The sequence below is a fragment of the Pristis pectinata genome, chromosome 19, assembly GCF_009764475.1.
Source record: "Pristis pectinata isolate sPriPec2 chromosome 19, sPriPec2.1.pri, whole genome shotgun sequence".
Classification (NCBI taxonomy): Eukaryota; Metazoa; Chordata; class Chondrichthyes; order Rhinopristiformes; family Pristidae; genus Pristis; species Pristis pectinata.
In genome coordinates this window covers 29291352-29308751 of record NC_067423.1, presented here as the reverse complement: position 1 = coordinate 29308751, position 17400 = coordinate 29291352, and the positions used below count along the sequence as shown (strand labels likewise).

General features: G+C 40.6%; 1 protein-coding gene across 1 annotated transcript in view; it reads left to right on the top strand.

Annotated features, from left to right (window-relative positions):
• Window positions 1–1506: 1506 nt before the first annotated feature.
• The window catches only part of LOC127580344 (cAMP-dependent protein kinase type II-beta regulatory subunit), a 68212-nt gene continuing 52318 nt past the window's right edge, over window positions 1507–17400 (top strand). The window contains exon 1 of the mRNA XM_052033673.1: window positions 1507–2023. Within this exon, the coding sequence (XP_051889633.1) occupies window positions 1774–2023 (250 nt within the window). The 5' untranslated portion in view covers window positions 1507–1773. The remainder of the gene's footprint in view (window positions 2024–17400) is intronic.

Sequence of the window (17400 nt, the reverse complement as noted above, 5' to 3'; positions counted from 1 at the left end):
ATCCTCCATCCCTAAGTGTCCCTCAACTGAGGAAGCAGTGATGTGTCAACCACACTGCTGAGTCTGAAGTCACACTTAGGCCAGACCAGGTGAGGAAGCAGACTTCCTTCCATGAAGGACATTAGTGATCCTATCCATTAGTTGGAACTGCAGACCCTTCCACTGATGGGGCAGGAGGTGCCTGCTGGGACGGGTGGGTGGGTAGAGCATGAGGTAGTACATTTCTTCCGCTGTTTATGTAAGGCTTGTGTGTGCTTCCGATGCATGAACTCTATTTTCTCAATACCATCCTGAAAGCTTCTTCTCCACTTTGAGCAGTTGTGGATCAGGAATTCCCAGGGGATGTTGCAATTTTTCAATGTTTTGAGCACATCCTTGAATCTTTTTGTTTGTTCACATGGTAATCCCTTACCATTACACAACTTGGAATAGAGTGTCTTGTGTGGGAGTTTGGCATATGAACAGTGTAAACTGAGTGTAATTAGGACCCCAGCGCTGGGGGTGTAGGCTAGGAGAGGACACTGATGATTATTCACTTATTTTTCCAATGAGTTTGGAGGATTTTGCAGAGACAGGATTGGTGATATTTTTCCAGTGTTTTGAGGTGCCTACTTAGGTAGAAAAGGTCTCACAAATAAAGGAGGGGAGGGATCACTGATGCCCAGTGGACCATGAATTTTGTGTCAGGACTAAGGTCTTGATTTTCAGACTTTACTCAATTGACCGAAGGCGATGCCGACACATTTAAGGCAATGTTGAACTTTGTCACTGATGTTTGCTTTGCTGGAAGGTGCCTCCCACGATATGGGAAGTGGTTCACACCAAGGTCTCTTCATGAACAGTTTCCCATTAGCTCGTAAGATTAGCTGCACTTCCAAGGTTTGTTGGACATGAGAAGCATCATTGTGGTGAGAAGGATTGTGGAAAGGGTCAGGGCCATAATGCAGAACAAGCAAGACAACAGATGCTGGAAATCTGGAGCAACACACAAAAAATGCCGGAGGAAATCAGCAGGTCAGGCAGCATCTTTGGAGGGAAATGAACAGTGGACGTTTTGGGCCTACACCCTTCATCAGGGCTCAGAGCCAGGAATGCAGCCTTGCTTGACTCTGATCTTCACAGAGATCGGCCCTGAAGTACACCCACCAGTTCATAAAGTAAAAATAAAACGGATCTGGGCTTTAGATCCAGATCAACAATGTGATTGACTCTTCACTTCTCATTTCAAGGTCACACAGTAACAACCACATCCTGTGAACGAATTTTTTTTTAAAAATTGCGCCAATTTGTTGCTCTATGATATTCTGAAACTTTTCCACCTTTGCGACTTGTATTTATAAACTACCCTTCAACATTATAGGAAGCGTGAACTCGCAACTGCGTTATCCCCCGTCTGCTAACGTGGGGAAGTGTGCAGCAGGGATCCTTTAAGCGGTAGTTGCACTCTCCTCCCTGTCAGTCATTTCTCTTTTGCAGACGTAAATTGCCGGCCCTGGCGGTTCCCATGGTTTCTGGGATCACGTGTAGCTGGCGGTTGGTGAGCGGGGAGGTTCCTCTGGAAGATGCTGCGAATTACTCTGTGCCATTGAAAACGGTCGAGGAAGAGGGGGGAAGTACCATGATACTTCAATTCAGCAGGGCGGCATTTTCTGGGGTCGGCGAGAGTTTGCATGCGTCCTAGTCATCGGAGAGTTTGTCAGGAGTTGAGTTGCCGTTGCGTTCTGCAGACGCTGTAATTCTGTGGTGATTTCCTCCGTGCATCGCAGCACAGGGATGAGCGTTAAAATCCCCGCCGGGCTGACGGACTTGCTGCAAAGCTTCACCGTGGAGGTGCTGCGGAAGCAGCCGGACGACCTGGTCGGCTTCGCCGTACAATATTTCAGCAGGCTGCAGGCGAGCCGGGAGGTGTCCGTCGGCAGCGCCGCTGTGCGAGCCCCCAAGGCGGTTAACTTCGCCGATGAACCCATGCAAACCGACTCTGAGAACGGCGACGAGGATGAAGATGACATAGAAGAGTTGGAAGGTAAAACTTTTTAAAAATGTCTGTATTTAAGTTACTGACGTTTATTGCATTGTATTTAGTTGAGGGTGTGTGTGGCTGCTGGATGGGGCATCATGTGATCAGTGGGAAGCTGCAGGAGAAAGGAATCAAGAACAAGGGCTGTCCGGCAAGTGGACTGGGTCCGTCAAGTAGGGTGCGGGAGGTTTGCTTGGAGGTGGTGGGGGCGATGGGTGGTCTCTTTTTAGCTTCCTATGCAATCAGTGGTAGTCATTGGAGTTCCCAAGTAACACAGGGCAAATCTGCTTTCAAGAAGAACGGTGGGAACTTTATATTTTTATTGGGATGAGAACACATTCTGAACATTGTTGGGCTTGACAGGCGAAGGTTTGGATTGGTGTAGGTCACGTATATTTTTATTCTTGGGTTGGTAGAGGATAGAGGGGTAAGTGAACGATTTAGTCACAAGGGCTTGGTGGTAGGAGCCGCGAATCTGGCTTGGTGAATGACGGGTTTTTATCCGATCATTGAGAGTTCAGAGAAGGGTCAGTTTTATTAATCTGGACATTATATTGGAAGTGACCGAAGGCGGAAGGCTGATAAGCAACTGATCGAACTGTTGTAGCAGTGTTACTGGAATGTTTCGTTCCTGGAGATACTCCAGTTACTCTGGGCAATATATGGTTAATGTTTGCAATTTGTAATGCTACATGGTGTAATCTGTATCTCCCACCTTGTTTGACATCATTAAAGGTCATCTTCTCTCTTCCCTCCCTTCGAACCTTCTGTCATTAACTCAGCTCCCAAGTCCTGGGGATAGACTGATTCTGTCATCTCTAGTGTATTGTTGATTCTTCTGAACTGGTCTAAACAGCATCAAAGCTTAATCTTGCTGCAAAAACAGAAAATGCTGGACGTATTTAGCAGGTCAGGCTGCATCTGGGGAGAGAGAAACAGAGTTGAAGCTTCAGGTCAGTGACCCTGATGACTACTAATCAATGTAAATTTTTGTTGCATTTCACAGAATTTGTATACGTGATACTTACACTTTGCAGATTTCTCTAGAAAACCTCTCACAACACCTCCACTTCTCTTTTGGAAAGTTGGGAAGATTGTGTTCCTGATCCATCTTAGTTACTTAGTAATCAGCGTTTTTGCAGACATCTTGTCTGTTTTGGATGCTTCTGAGCACATTTGTCGTGTGGACTTAACATCTGTTCTCTTTACACTCTGCAGTCCTAGTTTTACAAATTATTTGTGGTTATTATCAGCTTCTTTGCTCTTTTATTCCCAACTTTCTCATCTGACCCCTCTTTTGGTTTTACTCTTTCATTGTTTTTGTCATCTCCACAGATTAGTGTTGCTGCTTAATGCTTTTGCTTGTAGCATTGAACTGTGCTACTTGGGTTTCTGTTTGGATATCATTGTGCCTGCATGTGCCTCATCATGTGTCGCTTCCACCAGTGTCTTAATCAGTAATGCTCCATTGTAATTATTTTTCAAGGTTTTATCTGTGCCTGACCTGCCTTCTCATTTGCAATAAGTATCATTAGATCTTGTCTTCTTTCCCTTTCCTTCACCTTGGATACACTGCCAGCGACCCGGATTTAATTCCGGCCACTGTCTGTAAGGAGTTTGTACGTTCTCCCCGTGTCTATGTGGGTTTCCTCCCACATTCTAAAAGATGTACGGGTTAGGAAGTCGTAGGCATGCTATGTTGGCGCTGGAAGAGTGGCGACACTTGCGGGCTGCCCCAGAACACTCCACGCAAAAGATGCATTTCACTGTGTGTTTCGGTGTACATATGACTAATAAAGATATCTTATAATCTGCAAACTGGACAGCCATGACTGATCCGCAACTTCTGCATCACGGGCCTGTTTCAATGCTGATTCTGCAGCTACTTCATTCTTAAATTCAAAGGAGACAGCCCTGAAATATTCCACACCAACTCAAGACAGGACTTTGTAGGGACAAGGAGATTTCCATGATCAGGTATGATTATTGACTAACAGTGTTCTGCAACCTCTTCCTTGGTGTCCACTCTGCTGCCTTCCTCCATCAGCATCCTTCTAGTTGGTCATGCAGTTTAAATCATTTACTTAAGCTGGCTGCTCTCCATCATTGCATTTCCCAACTGCTGGGACTTCTTTGTTTTGAAACATTGGCTTGGTCCTATACCAGACAATATTGATGGAAACTCTTACCTAAAACACTTTGTCTTTCTCTTGATTCAGCTAGTGATTCCTCCTGCATTGCCTGAAGATCACTACTCATCTTTGCAAAATTTAGTTCCAAACAGTGATGTATCATAAGTTTGTTTGCTGTCATCGCAGAGAGCAAGTTTTCCTTCTTCTGAAGATATGTCACTTCCGATATGCTACCTGGAATTTCTGAACACTCCGCTCTGCAAACTCCCAATTTCTCAACTCCTCCATGAACACTACCTTTATTTGAGAAACCTGATGGCTCAGGTTATCAGTTACACAGGACAAGTTCCCTTATGTCAGTCAAATTCTCTAAACCTCTGCCATCACAATGGAAGTCTCTTCTTTCCACTTCACAATCCTTGGTGAAATTTCTCCTGACCATTGTTCTGACCCAACCCTGCTGCTGCTGTGAGCAGTGTGAATTTGCTGGCCCAAGACAGTTTGGCACCTTGTACTTTCACCTGATTGGGAGGAGGTAAAGGCAAAGCCAATAATCTTGGAGATGAGGGTGATCCACTTGATTAGTGATTAGACAGATAACCTGTCCTCTCAGTTCATGTTTCCCAATCTAATCCCAGCTCTATTGGCCTCTGGATGTAGGGACAAGGAAGTTTCCTTGATTAGGTATGGACAGGATAGGCACATGCAACTCTGTTTCCTGATGACCTTGGGCCACCACGCATCTCGTTTCTACCAAAGTTTGCAATTCTTCTGCAGATTCTTTAGTGGGACTTCTCTGCAGTGATTCCTGTGGGTATTTTGCTCTGTTACTGAATGGTGTGCTGCAATATCTACACTCAGTATAAAGCCTCAATCATTTGTTTTAGTGGCAGTTAAGAACTTGTAATTTTTCATCATGTTGCCATCCATTCAACATGTGTTCTTCTGCGATTGTTAACTCTAATGGTATTGACAGCACCTTTTGGGATGCATTTGCTTGGCTTCAAGCAAGCTGCAGACTGGAATTCTTTGTTGTACGATTACTATAATAGCAGGCTGCTTTAAATGGGGAGGCAGAAGCCATGTGGCTTTGCTGACATCAGTAACAAGACCCCCTGCCTTTTGCAATTGTGTGATTTCTGGTTTTCCTGCCTCTTGGGATCCCGTGGTTGGTTGGTTTTCTCTGAAATGGCCCTTAAAGCACATATGACCTGGTCCTGTTGGAGAAATGATGACGGTTACCATAATTACTGCCCATGTAGCTTTACCCTATTTACTCGTAGCTGCACCTTCATGCTCCGCAGTGTTATTTCCATCAAAATTACAATTCTTGTTGCCTTCTGAAATGAAGTGCCTAAACATTAGTGTTTGGTATGTATTCTCTTGTCACTTAACACTCTGAGAACTTTTTAAAATTTCTGCCTTGCTAAGTCCCTCAGGATGAAAATATAATCCCTCATTGCCTCCACTAGCATCTGATCACCAGTACCAGACTTATAACTCTGAAATATTTTGGATGGTGCTGAGTTGAAGTGTGCTTTCAGCTTCTCAACTGTCTCATTAGTTAGGCAATGATTAAAATAATCACTCTCCTAACAAAATTGCTTTTGTCCTGCTTGCATATTGTCACATAGTCATCAGTGTAATTTCATGTAGCCACTGCAGTGTTGTTAACCTTAAAAACCTGTCCAAATGTTCTGTGTGAACACCCCTTGGGCTTTATCGTATTTCCAAACTTGCTGATATGTTTGTGTTGCTTCTGCCATCCTGCCAGGGCTCCTTTTCTGCATGTACTATTTTTATTTTAGTTTCAAGGAATGCCTTTTTTTTGTTTCTACATATTCTTGCATATTTGCTAACTCACCCAGTTCTACTTTCTATAGCCTGGGACTTGTATGTATCCTATCTCTGTCACCAATGTAGTGTATTGCATTTTCTACTGAACTGATCTTCAGAGCAGAATATCACTGCCACTTGTTTATTCACTCAGAAAGGGAGCTTCAAATAAATATGACCTTTGTTTGTGGGAATCAGTCATCAACTGAGCTGCAAGCAAGGTGCAAACCATGTAGCAGCTATAAGCATGTAACACAGTTTAAGGTAGTAGCAACTTGTCAACCTTCTCCGAGCTGATAATAAACATAACACCATCCTTCATTTTTGTATGCAGTTATTTGTGTCTCCGTATATGTACTAGCAGGTATTGTGGTGTCTGTATTGAAATGTGCAACAAACCACATCCTTAGTAAGATGTATGAAGTTGTACAAGCAAGAAAATAATTTCTCTTAACATTACAAGCAAGGTTTCTCACTTGTAAGTTGGAGAAGTGTGAATCTAACATGATGTTTAACTAATGAGACTATTTGAGAATTGAATGTCCACTCTGACCAGTAATTCAGGAGTTCAAGAGGAGGTAAATGTTTCCTGCAGATGGGGTCTTGTGTCCAGCAGATATTCAGTATTTCTAAGACTTCCATTTTAGTCACTTCTGCAACTATTGGTTTAGCAGGATTGAACTAATTAAACTGACCTTATAATATTATGTAAAGTTAAGGTTACAATTAGTTGTGTATCATAGAAAGCAAACACATTATGCAAAAGTTACAGCAGGCATTCTATACCAGGATAGCCCATGAGCAAAAAGTTCCTTCAGGTTATGTAACTGTAATTTATGAGCAGTGGTGTCTTGTTTTTGTTTCTGTTAGTGGAGTTAATCTAATAGAGGCACGGCTGGGCATCTCAGACCCATGGAATGCACATCCCATTCCACATAGGAACTCCAGGACACTTCCCATGTCCGGGACATATACAGGTGACAGTGACACAGTCACTGACCTCCATGGAGTTGGCATGTTCTTCCTATGGTTGTACGGGTATTTTTTAGTGCTCTGGTTTCCTCCCACATGCCAAAGATGTGTGGGTGGTAGTTTAATTGGCCACTGTAAATTGCCCCAACTGTGTAGGTGAATGTAGTGGTAGAATCTGGGAAGAGTTAATGGGAATGTGGGAAGAATAAAATGGGATTTGTGTAACTGGCTGCTTGACGGTTGGCTTGGACTTGGTGGGCCAGAGGACCTTTTTCCATGCTGTCTGACTCTTGACTCCAAGGGTAAGAAGTTGGAGGAGCCCCGAACTCTAGGTTTTGGAATTTGCACTGCAGCAATATCAGCTGTTGTTATCTGTGAGGTTGAGTGTTTTGTGGATAGCATGTCTGAGAAGGTGGTTGCCCTATAGCTTGAGAGATTTCAGGGAGAGTAGGAATGGGAGACAGCCAGCGAGACGATGAAGAGCAGGCAGATAATTCAGGAGATCCTTGAAGGCATCTTGCTCTTAAATTGTAGTTAGTTCCTGAGTACATATGTGGGAGTGGTTTCCCTTCGGAGTGAACCCGGAGACCAGACTGTAGGTAACTCAACAGTGAGTGAGGGAAGAGAAAAATGAAGAGAGCAATAATTATAAGACTACAGCAGCAAACAGGTGTTTCTTTGGTTTCAGAAGCCTTTCCAGGATGGTCTGTGATTGATTTCAAATATCGTAGAAAAGGAGAGAAAATAAGTTGCTCAAGGGTAAGAAATAAAAAGCTTTTAGCCAGAACCAGACTAAGGGAGAACAAAAAGGTCTGAGATACAATTGAACACGTACACTGTAATCACACAAAACATATTAAACAAGATTGGTGAGCTACAGGTGCATTTAATCATGTGGGATTGTGATAATATGGTGATGAAAGACTTTGGTAAATGAAGGGCAGGTATAAGTTCCAAATATTCCTGGATGTAAGTTGGTAAGGAAAGATGGGGAATAGATAAAAGGAGAGAGAGGACAGTATTGAATAAGGGGAATATTGTGGTCCTGGAGGGATGTCTTTGCATGATCAAGGACAGAATCTATCTGCATAGAAGTAAATAGAGCTGTGATTACACTACTGGGACCAATTCTGTAGGTTGCTGACTAGAGAGAAAGACATTGAGGAACAAACTTGCAGTGGGATGTAGGGATGTGCAAAAGGACAAATATAGACGGGGATATCAATACCATGAGGAGAAAATGGGAGGAATTGTTTCTGAAATTTGTTCAGAAAAACTTTCTTGATCAGTGTGCTTCTGGCCCAGTGAGGAAGGTAGCATTGCTGAACTGGCTTGAATTAAATAAGCCAGGTTAATTAGAATAAGCACCAGAGGGGGGATATCTATGAAACATCTATCACAATAACAAAGTTTAGCTTAGCTATAGAAAAGGATATAAACCACTTGGAGATAAATATACCCAGAGGAATAAATTTCAAAGGGATAAGATCAGCTCTGGACTGGGTAAATTGGAATCAAAGCTTGGCAAGCAAAAGTATATTTGAACAATGGGAGGCCTTTAAAGCGGTGATGTTATTGCTATAGTTTAGGTACATCTCCATGAGGGAGAATGGTAGGAAAATTAATGGCATAGTGAATAAAATTGAACAGAGGAGAAAGCACCTGATTGTTGCCAGGTTGTTAACACAAGTGAGCTGATTATGGGAAGTTCGAAGATGAAGTAGTAAAGAACAAGGGAAATGACAAGAGAGCATGAGAAAACACAAAAAGGAATCCAAAAATACTCCACGGGCACGTCAACAGAAAAGGTTTTAAGAGAAGTGGGGCTCGTCAGAGACCAAAGCAGAAATGTACTTTACCTCCCTCTTCACTGAAGAAGAAGGTAGAGCTGGAGTCTCAAAAAAGGAAGATGTGATTGAGATTTTGGATGAGCCAAGAATTGATAGAGGCACTTGAAAGGTTAGCTGTACTAATTGGATAAATCACCTGGTATAGATGGGGTGCATGCTCAGTTGCTGAGGGAAGTAAGGGAGGAAATTGCAGAGGACCTGGCTGTAATTTTCCAAACATGTCTATTCAGGGGTTGTGTTTGAGAACTGGAAAACTGCAAATATTACACCCTTATTCAAAAAAAAAGTGGTGCAGGGATAAATACAGTAACCACAGATTAGTCTATTTAATTTCAGTTCTAGAAACAATCAGGATAGGATTAGTAGTCATTTGAACAAATATTGCAGGAGGATTGGAGTTTAAAAATAGCTAAGTATTGTTATAATTGTACAGGGTTCTGGTGAGGCCATACAAGGAATACTTTGGACCCCTTATTTAAGAATGGATATTACTGGCATTGGCGGTAGTCCAAAAGAGATTCTATTGGAGCAACAAATAATCTGCTGGAGGAACTCAGCAAGTCGAGAGGCATCTGTGGGAGGAAAGAAATTGTCAACATTTCATGTCGAAACCCTGCATCGGTCCTGATGTCGGGTTTCCACTGTAATGTTGACCATTTCTTACCTTCCACAGATGCTGCTCGACCCAGTGAGTTCCTCCAGCAGATTGTTTGTTGCTCCAGATTCCAGCATCTGCAGGCTCTTGTGTTGGAACTTGTTGCATTTGTAATCTCTCGAATTCTCTCCCCCGAGGGTTGTTTAGGATTGAACATAGAGTGTATTTAAAGAAGTAGGTACATTTTTGAAAGGTCAGGGAAATGTGGGTTATGGGCAACTGGCACAGAAGAGGAGACAAGATCTAGGGCAGATCAGCCATGATCATATTGCATGGTGGGGCAGGGTTGAGAGGCTGAGTGACCTATTTCTGCTTCTGTTTTCTCAAGTTTTGTTCATTTATGGATTGATTAGAGAAAGCCAACATAAACTTAAGGGCAAATTGCATCTAATTTTGATAATTTTTGTTTTGATAAGTAACAGTGAAGAGGGATGAAAGAAATGTGGTACATGTGGGCCTCCAAAATGTGGTAAGATGCCATGTAGTAGGCTTGATACCAGGTTGGAAGGTGGTGGAATAAAGAGTCTGTAGTGTTTGAGAGGAGAAAGGTTGTTATTGAGATTGGAAGAAAGTGTATAGACAAATTCCCTCGGGTCTGGTACCAGCAGGAGAGGGACCATTGCTTGAAATATATTAATAACAGAGGCTTTGATATACAGGGCACAATTTCCAGTCTTGACATGATACAAAACGTGGATGTGTAGTGAACTGAGGAGGATGGTAGTAGACTCCAAGGTGATTATAGGTATGGGCAGATGGTTGTCAAATAAAATTTAATGCTGAGAAAGGAAAAGTGTTGCATTTTAGTTGGAATAATGAGAAGAGACAATATAATCTATAGGGCATAATTCTAAAAGGAGAACGAGAACCAAGACCAGGGGTGGGTTGGTGGGGGAGGTCTAAGAGCATATCTCATTGAAAGAGGCAGGGCAGGTTGAGAAAATGTTTTTTTTAAAGAAGCATATACACCCTGAACTTGACAAATAGGGACTTAGAGTAAAAGAGCAAGAAGTCATCTTTTTTTAATATGTGGTTTTTGGCTGCGACTGGAGTATTATGTCTGGTTCTGGGTGTCGCACTGTAGGAAAGATGTGAAGGTTTTGGAAAAGGTGCTGGAGAGATTTGCCAGGAAGATTCCAGGAATGAAGAAAAACCTGTGGCTGTTTTCCTTGGAAGTGAAATTTGCGAGGATATATGACTGAAGTACTTAAACGTGAAGGGCACAGATTGCGTGAAATGGTTTCTGTCAGTGGAAGGATGTGGAATGAAAGTGTGTGGAAAGGAATCAAAATTGACATGAAGATAAACATTTTCACACACAGCTGGTTAGGGTTGAAAGTGCATTGCTGGAGGTGGTAGTAGAGACAGATTCAGTTGTAGTATTCAAAAGGGAGCTGGTTAAGTGCCAGTAATGAAAGGAGAATTTGCAGGGCTGTTGGGAGAGGGTGGATTGCTCTGACACAGTTGTTACAGACAATGGGCTGAATGGCTTCTTCCATTCTGTGATGTGGAGTTAGAATATAATTGGATCAGTATGTCCCTATTTTGAAGTGTCTCATTCTGTAACATTTTTTTGGAAAGCTCCTGTTACATATTGCACATTTATAATAAATTCTAATGTCAACTTGTCACATAGATTGCAGTCATCTGCTATTGATGATGCATCAGTGCTTTCACTGAAGTAGGATGTAATAACAGACTATTGAGCTTGTATAGGCATTCTCCATTTTTAGTAATGGACATGAGCATTTATTTTTATTATTGGCAGGAAATGCATGCAGCAATAGCTATTTACCTAATACATAAACCTACCATGTACTGTGGGTCTTCACAAAAACATAATGGGCGAAACAGGGATGTGGATAAAATGGAGCCTTGATGATCAAAAGTTTTGGTTTAAAAAAAAATGGGTTTTAAAGAGCGATCATAAAAGAAAAAATGGAGAGACATAATCATTGTTACCATTGCATCATTGTTATCGTTGCATTTTGTCATGGAGTATTTTGAATGCATTTTGATGTTTTTTTTGTTCTTTTTCAATGAGCTTGAACCTAATTAAGAACAACAAGACAGATGTCCAAAAGGTTCTGTGTGGACAGATCAACCATCGATGCATATTGCACACGTACATATTCAAATATTATTTACTCATCTGCTTTTTCTGGCACATGTATTCAATAGACCAGTCAAGATATTCTAATTTTGGTTCTGGTATTTTAAAGCTAATTTAGTTTATTCATAGTGTCTTTAAAATGACATCAATAAGATCAGATTTCTGTGTCTTTTTTCTGAATTTGGTATGCTGTAACTATAATTTGGAATCTTGCAATAATTATGGATTATCAACACAATATTTTATAGTCCAACACTGATAATCAATGTGTGGAAGATAGGAAATGAACCAAATTAGAAAATATAGGAAATATTCAGCAGATCAGTTTGCATAGATGAAGGAAAACAACATTATCATTTGGGATCTGTGATCTTTCTTTAGAACTTTATGATGAAAGTCTTTACCCTGAAACATTGTTTTGTTTTCTGTGCATATAGGCCTTGTTTTACCACCAAATGTCCAAAAATGAGGGTTTTGCATGGTATTTTACAATGGAGAAAATACTGTAGATGCTGTAAGTCTGAAATAAAAACAAACATTGGAATTATTTTTACAGGTCAGCTGCCATTGGCGAGGGAATCAAGAGTTAATGTTTTGATCTGATACTGAAATGTTGATTGTGTTTCTGCTATCTGTTGATGTTGCATAACTTTATCTCTGCCATTTTCTACATTTAGCAGTGGTCTTTAGAGGATTTTTTTCATGCACAATCTCTTTTAAAACAATTTGACTAATTGTTTTAAATGCCAAAACTGGGAAAAAAAATGAGTGAGTGGCATTATATTTGTGCATTGCTATTGGGTACTTTACAGACAATGAATTTCTTTTGGAGTGATGTGTTTTAAAGTAAGGAAATGTGGCAGATGACTGGTTAAAACATTTTCATGATGTTGATAGAGGGATGAATATTGCTCAAGACAGTGGGACAACTCCCTGCTGAAGAGTATTGTGGGATTTTTTTTTTGCCCAGGAGGTTTAACATCATTCAAAAGATAAAATTAGCCTGTGTATTCATAGCAATGCCCTTGAACCGAGTTTTCGCCAAATGGTTGGGTAACAATGCTTAGCCCACTCTTGTACAAGAATGTACAAACAAAAAGTTCCTCTTCATAATTTTATTTGTTTTTCTGGTAGTCGCAATGCCGAATGAGTCTGTCTTGATAGCCTTGGAAAAACAGTTCTCTTTTCAATCCATCTTTTCCATCTTCAATTTTTTTTCTGTATTCTGTGTAAAACCTTGGCAATAAAGAGGTCATTTGATTTGCCTGTTTCATGAGACATATATTGAAACTGTGTAAGGAGTTCCACTCTCCAGCAGTGCTAATGAACTTCAGTTTGAGATATCTTGCATAGGCTATTGTAATTTATAATGAATTTTAAACTATTATCAAATTTGTACTGATAATTAAGTTTGCTTATCAATATATGTATTTTCTCAGAATTGTTGCAGTGTGTTATTGTGACAAAAATTCTTTTGGTGTCCTACAAAGTGGCTTTTTTTTGTTACAGATCTAATCTTCTCTCCCTCGTTATTGATCGGCATGTGTTAAATGGAAATATCTTTTTAAAATGGCTATTGGGAAAATGTCAAACTTCGGCTTCAGAAATGCCAGAAAATTAATTTGAATTTGAAAGGTGACACATGGTATGAATAAAATTGCTAGAACCTTGTTGAATTTGCTAATTATTAAAAAAAATTAATAACTGCTAATAGACTTGTTTGTGCTTTGTTCACTGCCATGTGAGGCCCTTTGACTTTGTTTTTGAGTGTCTTTCATCTTTATTTATTTAAAGAAAACTTTCATATTTTTACTACTGGTGTGTGCTAAATTGTAATCCAGGAAAACTTCCTTTATGATTGGCATTCCATATGTTTTGGATCACAATAACAGATAAAATTTTCCTTATTAAGCTTTGCAGAAGTATAAAGTAATCAAAGCTGGACAAAATGGAACCAACCAAGATCATATCATTGGAATCAATTTAGACCAAGTCACTGGAACCTCTCGGCTAAGGCAACGTGGCATGTATCAAAATGACTATTACTCCTATCTTAAGATGCCATTGCATATTGTTATAGTGCAGCAAGCAGGCAACAGATATATTAATTACCCTTGGTTTAAATAATGATTCTAAATTTGTGTATGAACTAGTAATTTGGATATAGAACACTCTCCTCTTGCCCTGCATACTTCTGGATTATGCAGTTGGTTCCTATCTGGTTCTTGGTGCTGTCTTCTGCTGAGAGCCTTGCTCCTAGCAGTTCAACATGCCTGAGTGCAGTAGGGCCGCCCATCTCATTGGGGACGGGTCTGGTGCACTCACTGATAACTTCCTTGACCATTGATGTCCTCCCTCTCTGGGCTTACCAGCTGCTTTTGGTGTTGTTGAATGTTTGTGAATGTATTTTGATATTCCAAGCATATGGCACTTTTTTTAATAAAAAGAATATATGCTTCATATATGAAATTAATATTTTTACACTTAAAACACTAAAAGATTCACTTGCACATTAAAAGAGCATTAAAAACATTGAAACTCAAATAACTAGGCGAAAGTTGCGTTTTCCTAGCAGCCATTTTTATTTGGTTTTACCTCTACAGGTTCAGTGGACTGGCTTCTCGGCTGGGAAGTCTGTGGACAGTGGCGCTGTCCTGTGCACTCGATGCAGAGTCCACTGGTACAACATGAGCAGCCGACAATGTAAGGTGTCCTTGTTAACCTGGGCCCACGCCTGTTCTAGAAAGCAGGACTTCCATAGGGAGATGTGTGCATGTCCTGGCACAAATATTAGTGCGCGAACTGAAGTTTTGGGACAATTTCTTGCCAGTTTTGAAGTCCCCATTTTTTCTAATTCATCTAACTTAAACTGAATGAGAAAAAAAGCAGAGTGACTCTAGTGAAGTTTTGTTTGTTGTGGCAATTATTGTATAATGGAGTTAACATTTTGATTCTTTTTGTTGGTCAGGATAATCTGGTCATAATCAGCCAAACCAATGCAATCGATTGAGACCTTTTAAGCATGAGAGAGTAGTGGACTAAGCCACTTGCACTCATGTGTTTTATGAATTTTCACATGGTTCAGGAATCAGTTCTCCTGAATTGTGCCATCCCTGGAGAATTTTTGTGTGTTGCCAACATCAGAATTGATTGATTCCACCAAATGAGCTGCTCAGGAAGGGTTTGAGGTTTTTGAGGTGCACTGGGACAAGTTGAGATGTTATTTATCAAGCTAATGACTTGTATAAATTTGAGACGGTGTAGATATTTTCAAGTTTTCAATCATTTTTTTGGAAGTGTTGCTCGAAGGTGAGGGACTGTTCATTCTATATTAAATTTTCTTATTTCATGATTAAACCCAGTTTCACCTGTACTGTCAACCAAGGTACCACTTTTAAAATACATATCAAGGCATTTTTAAAATTGAGGAGAGGAAGAAACAACTCAACATGGTGTAAGTGTAGACTGAGCAACCACTTTGCCGAGCACCTGTGCTCTGTTGCATTGGCTGTGTTAACTCCCGGTTGCTAGCCATTTCAACTCCCTTTCCCATTTCCACACCAACCTGCCTGTCCTCTGCCTCCTCCACTGCCAGGGTATGGCTAAACACAAACTAGTGGTGCAGCACCTCATATTCTGCCTGGGTAGTCTACCATTCAAAAGCATGAACATTGAATTCTCTATTTTCAGGAAACCTGCACCCTCTGTTCATTTCTTTCTCCTGATCCATGCAGGTCCTCTCTCACACACCCTTCTTTACAACCCCCCCCCTCCCCCCACCAAACACAGGATTTCCCAGTTCCTTTCCCCCACCTGGTTCCATTACTTATCATCCACTTTGTCCCTATCCTCTCCATTCCCCTCTCCCCACTGTTCCCATTTTGCCTATCATCCCTCCCTTATCTGGTTCCACTCACCACCTTCCTTTATCAGATTCTGTCATCTGTGGCCTTTTGTCTCCATTATCACTTCTCAGCTTCTGTTGCCATCTCCACCCTTCCCTCCCTCACCTGGCTTCATCTGCCCATCAACCGCTCCTCACTGGGATCCACCTATTGCTTGCCAGCCCCTGCCTTGCCCCTTCCCCTCCCCTCGCTATACAGGTCATCTCCCTTTATCCTCCCAATCCTGATACATGATCTCGACTCAAAACATTGATTATCCCTTTGTCTCCACTGATGCTGCTTGATCTGCTGAGTTCCTCCAGCAGTTTGTTTTTTCCTCATAGAAATGTTAAATGTTTTTGTTTATACTAATTTTAGTGGAACATTAAATTATAATCTAACCAGTGACGGTTTGGATAGTTTCTTGGTGTTGCAGATGCATTGTAGTGGTTTACAGGATAAGAAGTGCAGGAAAAGTAGTGATGTGAAGAATCAGGATGGTAGCCAAAGATGTGACTAAGGAGATGACTTTCAAATGAGTGGGGGATTGAACAGCTTGGAAAGAATTTTAAACTGTGCTGAAGTAATGGTTGAATAAATGTCACTTTTTAATGTCGATGAAGACATTTTTATTTTCACAGGATATTTTCCTAACATTTGAACAGCAAGCCTTTTATCTTAAATGACCTAGGTTGGGGGCAGGGGGAGCACAGTTTATTTATTCAGTCTCTGAAGTTTTATGTATCAAATGATTCCTGTTTATCATTCATGATTTGTTATTAATTAGTGGATTCTGTGAAGTTGGTGGGGAATTATCTTTGATGTTTATGTCCAACATGAAAATGGCATCAAACGCATATTTATTAATTAAGATAAAACCACACATACGGCTCTTAAGGTTCTATAGAGTTGATTGTATGTTGGAACCATTTCTTCTCGTAGCACATGGGAATAATGAGTTACTTAGAATATGCAGAAGCATATTTCCTTGGTGCTAATTTAAATAATTGATATTAAATAGAATAATTTGGTACTAGTAAATAAGCTCTTCACTTTTTTATCAGATTCTATTTGAGCTATCACTTTTCAGCATAGTTTTTTAAAAAGGAAAAGTCCTTCAGAGCCACATGGAAAGTTGAGCGTTGACCGATGACTTGATTCGCGTACTTTGGTCCAGGTTACCCTATGAATTGGAATATGAGGCTGAACTGATTACATCATGATAGTAAAACTCCAGCAGATTCTGGTTTCTTCCCAACCAGCAGAAACAGAGGGGTTTGGAGGGGGAGGTGGTGGGGGGGCAGTGGGGACCCACCTCCTAGATAAGTGGAAAATGCATCTGTAATATATTAGTTATTTTTTTTATTGTTTGATTTGCATGGTGTTGATGGACCAGGGTTCTAAGGTGATTAAATAGCAGATTCTGGAAGTGCATCATGTGTTTTAATGAATAGAACAGTTTAAATTTCTTACATGTTCAATGACTTGTGTACTGAAGTTGTAATTTTGGTTATTTTGTGAAGTGAAGAAAATTTTGCTTTAATATATTGAGTTGCTTCATGGAAATGGCACATAAGGCAGGCATTTGGCCTGTGGTGTGCATGATGGCCAAAGGAGTTCTGTCCATTGCTGTAAATGTTGACACCTGAAATGTTCATCTAATATTTTCAGTGTGATTATATCAAGATTGTCCCCCACCAGTGTCCTTTCAGATATTGTACCAGATTCTGACCACCCTTTCGGTTTAAAATAAAATGCTTTCCTCTCATCATTCCACCAGTTACTAGTTTGGGCCTGCAGTTAGCTTTCTTAATTTATTTCAAGCTGCTGCTGAAAATGAGCACATTGATTTTTGCTTAATTCTTGCAGGTGCAGAGAAAAAGTTCATAGATTCTATTGTAAAGTGGGTGAAAATTTGCCAAGGGTATGTGGGAATGTGGA